Raw genomic sequence first — 10,704 nt, 5'->3', positions numbered from 1 at the left:
GACAAAACCTTGTCGAAACGTTGTACATTTGCTGTTATGTTAAACTTATATTAAAGTTTTTTCATTACCCATTCAAACCGTCTCCAGCCATTATTAGTCTCAAAGTGGGTTCCTCGTCATCGAATTATCGTCATTTAGTTATGTAATTCTGATATTTGTAAGTCACAGAAAGATAGTAAATTAACTTAATGAATTAATTGTCTCGGTAGTTAATGTTTTGTTTACAATAACTTTAGTTTTGTAACTGGAGCCTGAGGCTAAGCCACCAATCAACGCTAGAATGGTATTCCGCCTTCAGTCAAAGGTAAGTGAAGTTACGTTTTTTGAACACATGTTAGATATATTATTAAAAGTAGACCACTAATAAGTTTTATTTACAAAATAAAGTGATATAAATTCTATCTATTTTTTTATTAATTTTAATATTTTACACGATTTTTTTTATTGCACAATTTCTTTCAAATGGCCTAGCGTACGCGTCATTAGACCTACTAGTACTATGGCATATGCATCAAAACTATCAGATTAACTGTTAGTGTTACCTAACGCATACGTAATGGCGTAGTAAATAGGTATGTGAGGGAGTGGATTTGATTGCATTATCAATCATAAGTTGACAAAACTATCAAATGTGTAATTGAAAAGGATTCATAGGTATCATGCAATGTGTTAAAAATGTTTGTGTTTAAGATTTGGTGACGTTTATGAATTATTAATGTTTATCAGTAAATATATAAAACTGGCTTTACACCATACTTCAGATAAGAAAGGGTTAATCAAGAATGTTGGTCAGGGGAGTCATTAAATTCTTTTTGCGCTAGTTATCTACTGAACTGAGTCATTTGACTAGGTTGTTACATGCACTCTTTCTCGTGGTAAAGATTCTTGTAAAGTGGTATGTAGAAATAGATAGTAATATTTTCCATTGGCATGTCAGGTGATACCTAGAGGATATAATCTCCCTTATATTGCGATGGGAATGGTCAATGGTCACGAAGGTAGTGCCTGCACCCTGCGAAGAATAGCACTATAATTTCTTGTATATAATGCATTGTTTTCTAGACTAGTATAGTATAAGATTCATTAGAGAGCTCCAACTTCGATTGTTTGAGTGTTGAATAAAGGTTGTTTCATTATGTTTTACATCTTTTCAGTCTGTTTCTTTGTTTCAAACTCAGACGAGGTCAGAGATTTTGTAATCACTCCGTAATACATTTTCTTTTGAAACCTATTATTCTGCGGCTTCTACCCGATTAGTCTTAAAGGGAAATCAGTGCGCCTGAGAATACCACAATATTAATATCACAATTTTTACACACATTTATTTTCAAGTTAAAAAAGCTTTAGAAAAGTCTTACGTCTAATTTTTACAGTAATTATATTTATCACAGATCTACCGTTAACACAGATATATATATATATATACTCTTCTTATTTTCATTCACGTATAGCAGGTTTTAACATTTCGATAATTCGTGGGCCGCTTATAAATGCACAGTTAAGTAATTATAAGTTCTAGTATATATTATATATACATATATATATATACACATATATTTGTATTTTTTTATAAAGCTCTAACGTTATAAACGATGTACAGTAACTTAAGTAGACAGATAGTATCACAGAATAACCTTACCCATTTTCTCACAGAAGTGTCTTTACGAAGGAAGTTTCGCGGTTGCGCTGCGAATACATTGAAGCGTTTCTCTTGCTTCTCCACCTTCGCTAGGATATATCTGTAAACATTTTATCATTTAGTAGCTTAATGTTGCCCATTTATAACAATCACAAACTGACAGTTTATGTGAGTCGTTGGTAAGTAAGTAATATCTATACTTGTATACATGGTGGTGGATGGGTAAAGGTCCAGAAGATATCTTGTTTTCAGTGTAGATATGGGAGAGTATGCGTGTAATTAAAACACCTGAAGTTAGTAGTACTGAATCAGCAAGTCTTAATGAAAAATACCAATACATAATACATATATATATATATATATATTAACTGATATGTAGGTACTATGTAAGAATAAAACAAACCTCAAAGACAGCTAACTGAAGTTGGAAGAATAAAACAAATATCGTAAATTATTGGAGATCATAGAAACCTGTTCAGTATACTTCAAACTTCGGTTAGGCTAGAAATATCTATATTCTAATTTGCTATACTGACACCCAATTTCCGATCGGTTGACTCCTGAGGATTATACATGTACAAGCTCAGCAGTAGGGTTGTGTATGTTAGTTAACGGTTTCAGACCAAGTTTTTGGACGATATTATGTTTTTAATAGTTTCGTTTCAGTTTACTTACTGATTATATTTACTTTTTTTTAGAAATTACAGCTTTTACATTGTACTTGAGAATGGTCGTACCATTGATCGAGAAACGTCGTAACCGTTTTAAAAAATATTCTTCCTTACTGTAAGAGGTGTAACTTCTAAAAAAAAAGTATTGTGTTTTGCTGACTTGAGGATAAGTCTTCGTTCACTATAGGTGAAATATTTTGGTGATTAACACAAGAAGCAATGAATACTCATTTGGTAGGTCATTTTATCATCATAAGCCTTTAAGCTTACTACAGAGCCATTAGAGATTCGGATACATTTTGCTTATATATATATGTGTGTGTATGTGTAGACACACACACCATTGACATTTGGTCTATTTTTCCATAATTGCAACAGACTAGTTCCTTGTTCAAGTCCATAAAAAACAAACAAACAGTTTTTGGGTGTATATCACTACTACCTCAGTTGGGCTAGGGTAATAAAACAAATTATAATTTATTAATCCCTATTTTATTACAAGAATAACAGTGGCATGCAATTTTAGTACAGAGTACAAAACATTTTATTATCCACTAAAACTATTACTGTTAAGATACTCTATAAGATATCGTTGTTTTCCTGAACTTACAAGGAGGACGTGAGAAGCATTGTAAAGACTTCGGATGAATCAAGTATCTCGCTAAATAGAGGAGGGTTAAAACACCCAAGGATTTCCTCTGGAGACATCAAGGAAAAGCGAACACATCTCATAACTTTAACAATGTGTATCTGCCGTTCGGGATACTGATGATTTAGCCATTTCAGGGCCGCCAGGAACACCACCAGTTCACTAAATCAAATATGAAAATAATGTTCATATCACTCAGGTTTTAAGTAATATAATTCATTGAAAGTTAATGTGCAGAATTTTGATAGGGAATACAAGTAACCTATTTTTTCACAGTGATTAACAACCTTCAGTATGAGAGAATGCATAAATTCTATCAAGAGCTCGTGTATAAGATCTATTTTTGTCCTTACTGTATAGTTAAATATATACATCTTGTTGTTCATTTTCCTAAAACAAGTGTTACTGTTTAATAAGGATCTTTCATATTACACTGTTATCGTCAGATCGTATGTTTATAAACAAACATTTTGTCAAGATGTGATAAATTGTTTATGTTTTGACTATATAATGTAAGCGCAATGCTCTATTTTAACCATGAAAACACAAACAAACATCAGTTATGTTTTATTTCAACACTATCATACACTCGATGGTTATAGTTTTTTAAAACACAAACCTGAAGGTCCCAATAATATCGGTTGACAGTATTTCACACACTTCATCTACCCCAAGGGATAAAAATTCAGAACTTTTTACCACTTCTTCAAATTTCTCCTGAATCGCTTGATAGGCTCGTAACCAATGATCTTGAAGGCCAAGTTTCTTTGCAGATGAATAAGCAAATATTGGATGTCGAGCTCCTTTCTTTCTTATATCTATTGACTAGAAAAAAAAAACGAATCAAAATGTTACAAGAGTAAAATAGGCGAGCAAGTTTTAACTAAAATTGTTATTTGCTCTAATAGTCTATTAACAAATGAATTATCAATATGTATATTTGGAAAAATGGGTCACTATAAAAGGTATAATCTTCTCTTTAGGTTTTTCATTAAAATAGTTATTTTTAGCTATTTTAAAACCCCCACGCTATAAAATTTTAGTGATACTGAACTAAAAACTATTTTCGTAGCATATTATTCTCGTTTCTTTATTGGAAATTAAACGATATAGTCTACTTTTGTTTCCTCAGACCACCTCTCTTCTTCTTCTTCTTTTTTTTTTGATGCCTATTCAATATTATATATAAATTTTTAAGTTACCCTCTTGATAAAATAATTTTATTATTTTGTATATGTATATATACAAATTATTTTGGAAAGGTAAAATATTATGTCAAAACACCGTCTAAAAAGTATGGCAATATACATTCGTTCAAAGTAAAATTGTTTTTAGATTATTATCAGTATGGAAAATTTGACAGTGTTCACGTTGTTTTAATTTAAATATGAGATATATGTAAGTAAATCAGAGTTAAGTTTCAAAAACAGGGAATTACAAATAATATCAGTAAAAAAGTAAAACATTCTAATGGAGACAGAACATCTTCCTTAAAAACTGAAACAACGTGCTCAACCATAAAAACCTCTAGGAACTGTGGTAAGCACTACAGTTATAGTGAGAACGTTCAATTAGAGAAAAGTTTCTAGTTGATTTTATTAATCAGTCCCATATCTCCATTGTATAACAATATAATATAATGATCATTTATTAAGGTTATCAGTAATAATTTTGTTCTGAACACCACATAAGGCATTTTATCTTGAGTCTAGTCTTCAAAATTTTATTACAAAATTAAATTAATGAATTCGGGGGTCCTTTCTCAAGTCTTTTGGCCAGACTTTGTACAACTCCGTCAAATGTTTGTGATAATAATTTACCTATACTGAATAATAATAACTTGTTTGTTTGTAATTAAGCACAAAGCTACACAATGGGCTATCTGTGCTCTGCCCACCACGAGTATAGAAACCCGGATTCTAGCGTTGTAAATCCGCAGACATACTGCTGTGCCACTGGGGGGCTAACACCAATAACAATGTTCCTTTTATATCAGCCAGGAACATATGTAACTATTTTCATGCATTTGTAAAAAGCAATATTATATAAGTTTATTTTCGGATATTAAACAGACTTAGTAAAGGACCAATGAACTCACAAAATCAGTGAATTTCTAATAAATTTGAATCTAATTCTTTAATAATAGCGTTTTTTAATGTCTTCTTATTACCAAAAAAATCAAATTTTTTACTATAAGTTCTCATCAAAAATTGGTGAATAAAGTTTGTACACCGCTTATCCTCTGAAATGGCCACTTAGTAAAATTTAGGAATTAATTAGTATGGAAGTATTGTTAACAATATGAGCTCACAAAATATTGAATTCGGTAAAGTTTTCATAAGTACCGTATAAAAGTAAAAATGTATGATATTACACTTTTTCTGAATCGATTATATGTGTCTTTAAAGATAATCACTACATACCTCTAAACATTTGTAAAGAACCTCTTCTACCTGAAGTTTTTTAGCAGCCATATAAAGGTCGACTACGTTTTGATGAGTTATTCTTAACTTTCCGGTGTACATATACTCCAATAAACAATCAAAGGGTTCTGAATTAATCCCTATCAGTTCCACCTGATCCAAAAAAAACAAGCTAAATAGCTGTATGTTTTGCAAGTGTATTATTTTTCAATTGTCAATAATAAAATATAGACATATAAAACAGCAATTGAAAAGACAACGTTGCTTGTAAATAAAATTCTCATTTACTGGTTTACGTTGTGTAGAAAAGATAAATCAATAATATATTAATGAACATTAAACGATTTTTAAACAATTTCAATATATTAAAATGTCACAGTTAAAGGAAATTAATTGATTAGTTTTTATGAAATGTAGTGCCCCACAGGCTGTTAGTCGTTAAGGTTTTAATTTCCTGATATTGCTATCTGGACACGTCACTCACTTTGTTGCTATTCTATTATTATTTTTTTGTCAGGGAACACTTTCATAACAAAAATTTTAAATAACCACAACAGTCATACCTATCAAATGTGACACTTTCAATTATAAAAATTAAGTTCATTATTCATCTGACACTGGTACTTATCATTTATACTCCTATGTCACGACAGTACAAATGCGTATAGTTTTCTAATGTAAATTTTAAGTCTAGAACCCACATGCGTCACGAAGTTATAGAAAAAATAACATAATTAATTGGTGACAGAAGTGTATCAAATATTTGAAATAGCACCTTATAAAATCAAGAGGCAGGTTCTAATACAACACACATAAAAAATCGTATCATTTGTTACATAAATAAATTAATAATGTAACAGCTTCTTACACAATTAAAAATAACAAACTAAGTGAAAAGAAAATTATTATTTTAGTTGCAAAATCACTATGTAGCTCCTTTGCCATTATTTTTTCATTTTTTTACATAACGTTTCTAGGTTATTAATAATATCTGTTAATACAAGTTTTTGATATTTCCTATAAAAATAAATAGAATAATTTTTAATAAAAAAATCTGATGAATTTCTTATTCTTAAATGAAGTATAAGATATTAGCCAGTAATGACATAATATAAAGTTTGAACACACCTTATTAATAGGTAGCGTACTAGTTAGAAGTCTCTTTTTAAAGAATAGGCTAAAACAGGTCAAAACTGCCTTGTGGCCGTAAAATACTCTGTCGTTAATTTTTATTGAAATGTCAGTCATGACATTTCTTTTCCATAACCCTTCAGCATGAATTCCTAGCCTGGCGAAATGTTTTGTATGGTTTTCAATAGTGAAAGAGTCAGAGCTGGTTTTTTGCACAACATCTACGCTTTCAGCAGAATGGTCAGCAATTGGATAATGGCAACTATTTTTATAACCGCCATTGACAGAAGAGATGTTGTTATTCTGGAAAAAGATAAGTGAACAGCCATGGATAATTCAACGTTAAACAGAATGCACAAAGTAGCTGTTGGTCAATCTAAGAACTAAATAAAAAATCCCAACTTAATTTTTGTTCTTAACATTAAACTTAAATAAACTTACTGCATATTTTTCTGTAACATGAAAAAAACCTAATCTAATTGCTTATTATTACTAATGATACTATTTTTTTTACTGATTTGAATGTCTTTTACTAAATTTTTTAAATGCAAACGTAGTTCACATTAAATATTTGATAAATATATTGTTTTCCTTTCTTAAACACAAACAACTTACTGATGACTTTGTAGGAGAGTAGCTTTCGACAAGTTTACGGATAGATTCATCACTCTTGATTATAATACAATTTTGTTGTGGAGATGTGTTTGCTTGTTCGGAGTTATTCATTCTGAATAATATAATGCTAGGTTACTGTGAAACCTAAAAAATAATTTAAAAATGCATTAAACTAAAATAGTGAATATAACGTTTAGTTGTTAAGTTATAGAATTCGCATTTTTATGCATACATACATATATACACGTCCAAGGCCTAATGAAAATAGGATCAAGATTATAGCGTTAAAATGATTGAACAAAATCATAGGGTTCTTTCAATATAATTCCTTTTGTAGTTTTGTCACTTAATTGATAAAAGATATAATTCAACTTAAAGTACTCCTAAGGCATATCTTGTGAATTATATAGCAGACGTCTGTGGATAATATCTAACTTTGCTTCCTTTTTTATACACCTGTAAATTGCTGCAACAATTAAATTTCCCAGTTTAGGCTTCTTTTTCAAATAAATCAAATAAAGGAAATGTTCTTTGGGCAGTATGAAATAACATGTTCTAATTTCAACATTAATTAAATAACTTACTGAAAGAGTGAAAGTCAAGCTGTGATATCTATAGTTTTCATCATAGGCCTACGTTGCGAATAAGCACATCTTTTTATACAATGTAACTGTTCCAACCAGACAGTTCTAAAGTCTTAGACTTTAAAACTGGGGGGCTAGGAGGGTATAAGCTAGCTTAGGGTTATTACGAGGCTAGCTTAGAAAAAATGTCGTTGATTTACGCTGTGCTTCGGGAGTTAAGCACAATTTAGAGAAACTACAAACTACGTATCTAAATATAACTATTTTAATATTTTCCAGGTCTTGCTTTTAAAGTGTTACTTGTTTATACTAATTAAGTCATATTTTATTATTAAATTTAAAATATCACTATGATTATGCTTGTTGCTAATAGTAATCTAATAAAGTTTCAAGTTGTGAGACTTGGCAAGGGCCAGCCCATTTCAACCTAACGTCTGAGGATGAATTCAACAGTAGACAAATATAAAACGCCAGAAAAGAACACGGCTCTGCGTTTGTTTGGCCTAATGCAAGACTAATTAATAGGCCTAAAATTGCAATATTTTTTTCCTATATTCTTCTTCAATCGTAACTTTCAAAGTAAAGCAAAGCTAGACATAATTGTGTTAGGCTTACTTGTCATTAACTTTAGGCTTAACTTTAGTTTTTGATAAACACATATTATACAATTGTGGTCATGGATTATGATTACGACGAACATAAGATGTGGTTAATTAGGTTATTAGTTCATTTTTACAGCGTCCTATAATGTTATGTTGAAATGTAACTAAGAGATACAGCATAACTTAAATTAATTCCACAAAAGCAACCCAACAAAAATTGGCCTATTGTTAACCGAATACAAGAACGTTGCCTTAGCAACTTTCGAACGCCTGTGCTCCCAGCGATCTTGACGTAACCAACAAACATTTTATATAAAATAATGAAGCAAACCCTTCAAATTTGTAAAATGTTATTAATTTACCTTTCTTATTTGTTATCTTTATAAAAATTTTTGCGTATTAGTGTGTAAATTATTAAATGGCTCACTATATGTTGTATGTTTTCAAGAATAAATCTATTTAAAACATTTTGTTTTTTACCCTTGAACTATATATATATATATATGCGTGTGTATGTGTGTCTCCTAATTTATTAATATAGAATAATGTTAAAACCATAAATGTTGGTGAAAACAGCTAGAAAAATATTGAAGTTGAAAAAAAAAACTTTGTTAAAACGCTGTATAATTACAATAGTATTCCAACCGTACTAATTTTGGTATATCCATTGCTGAAGACGACGCGTTTCACTCAATCCAGAACTCTTCATGTCGGCTGGGATGCAACAAAACAGCAGTGGTCGAAACACTACTTATACAAGCCATTTCATACAATAACAGTGGATATGGTTGGAATATTATTATTATACACTCTTCTAATTCATGAATGTCCCTAAGGGATTAGATTAAGAATTTAATGTCTAAAAATGTATTAGGCCTTATACTAGCGTCTTATGAGAAATGTATTAGTTTAAGATAACTATTGATTTTTAGCACAAAGCTACACAATGATTAACCGCGGTTTGTCCACCGCAAGGAATCAAACGCTGGAGTTTAGCGTTGTACGTCCGTAAGCTTTCCGTTAATACACCGCGAGGGGGGGGGGGGCTAAAATTGTATATTTTAAAATATTGCGACCATCTAACGAAGAAAATTTGCTCGAAACACTTTTTTTCGACTTAATTCATAGGCAAACCATCTTTTTTTTTTCTAAAAGATGTTTTATAAAAAGTTAAAAAGTCATATATCATGTTAAATATGCTTGTTGCGAAAACTAAAACAAGTGATCATATAAAATGTAATAAATAACTTATGGAAACTGAAATAAAGGAAAATGTTTCCACCAATTCATTGTTTTGGAGAAGAGATAAGTCTTTTTAATATATTTCTTTGAATTTAAAACTCTATGCATTTATAGACCAATTTCAGAATGTATAAAAAAATACCAGTTCAAACTTGAAGGAAATAAACATACTTTACTGTTCAAAACTAAATAAAGTTTCACGCAATGGAATGAATAGTTTTAAATGAGTTATTGTTAGTGCGACTCTGCCGAAATACACACAGATAAGTGACCTTGTTGTAAAAACATCGGGGCTCATGGTGGTAGTAATAGTCGTGTAATCGACTTAGAAACTTCGGGTGCTTTTGATTGGTCAGTCCTCCTTATCAGTCCTTGGGATGATAATCGTGATTATCATTCATACTTAGAATTATTCAAAGCTCACTGTTTTTATAAAATATATTGATTAATATTAAAAGAGATGGTACCAAATTACAATATCAGTTTTACTAAAACTAAAATTTCCATTTTTTTTAAACACATTTGAATAAGGTATTTATACCAATCTAATTTTTTAAAGCAAGTTAAAATTTTACCATGTGAACAATTTTGCTTCATTATTTCATTTTTCTCTCCCCCTGTCTAACGTATAGTGGATTCCCTGGTGGATCAGCAGTAAGTTTCTGGATTTATAATTTAAAAATCCATGGATTTAATTCCCCGTGGTATTCAAATTCGATGACGAGGAAATTTGAAATTAATAATGGCTGGAGACGGTGTTGCGTCAGCGAGTCACATGACTAGTGTGACGCCACGTTTCTAGAACTTTCCCGTACCTTGGCGAATGCTCTGGTATTTACTAGATATAGGGTAGTCTGGTATATAAAAGAGGGTGACAACGTGACGGGAGAATAATGTAACGTGTGTGTAGATAGTGAGTAATTGAACTGCAGTCACAGGGTATTGTTGAAGTTAACGTTCGTTCGTTATAATGTTTGTTTTAGCGCGAATATTGAAATTAAGTGTATCGTAAAGTTGTATTCGGAAAGAATAAACCAGTTTTATTAAGTAAGGACTTGTGTCACTAAAGTTTCGTCGGAAACGAAATTACGGAAAGTTAATTAACAAACGGAGACGTAACAAATTGGTGTCAGAAGTGTGATGAAAAA

General features: G+C 30.7%; 1 protein-coding gene across 1 annotated transcript in view; it reads right to left on the bottom strand.

Annotated features, from left to right (window-relative positions):
• LOC106473589 (ring canal kelch homolog) overlaps positions 1-7,239 on the bottom strand; it is a 29,205-nt gene extending 21,966 nt beyond the window's left edge. Inside the window, exons 1-6 of the mRNA XM_013934274.2 lie at positions 7,129-7,239; positions 6,511-6,816; positions 5,383-5,535; positions 3,579-3,784; positions 2,921-3,121; positions 1,640-1,739 (exon numbers count right to left, since the gene is read on the bottom strand). Of these exons, the coding sequence (XP_013789728.1) occupies positions 1,640-1,739; positions 2,921-3,121; positions 3,579-3,784; positions 5,383-5,535; positions 6,511-6,816; positions 7,129-7,239 (1,077 nt within the window). The remainder of the gene's footprint in view (positions 1-1,639; positions 1,740-2,920; positions 3,122-3,578; positions 3,785-5,382; positions 5,536-6,510; positions 6,817-7,128) is intronic.
• Between the last annotated feature and the right edge of the window lie 3,465 nt (positions 7,240-10,704).

Source organism: Limulus polyphemus, unplaced genomic scaffold (assembly GCF_000517525.1).
Source record: "Limulus polyphemus unplaced genomic scaffold, Limulus_polyphemus-2.1.2 Scaffold6301, whole genome shotgun sequence".
Classification (NCBI taxonomy): Eukaryota; Metazoa; Arthropoda; class Merostomata; order Xiphosura; family Limulidae; genus Limulus; species Limulus polyphemus.
Note: the sequence above shows the minus strand (reverse complement) of the source record. Positions and strands in the feature narration are given on the sequence as shown.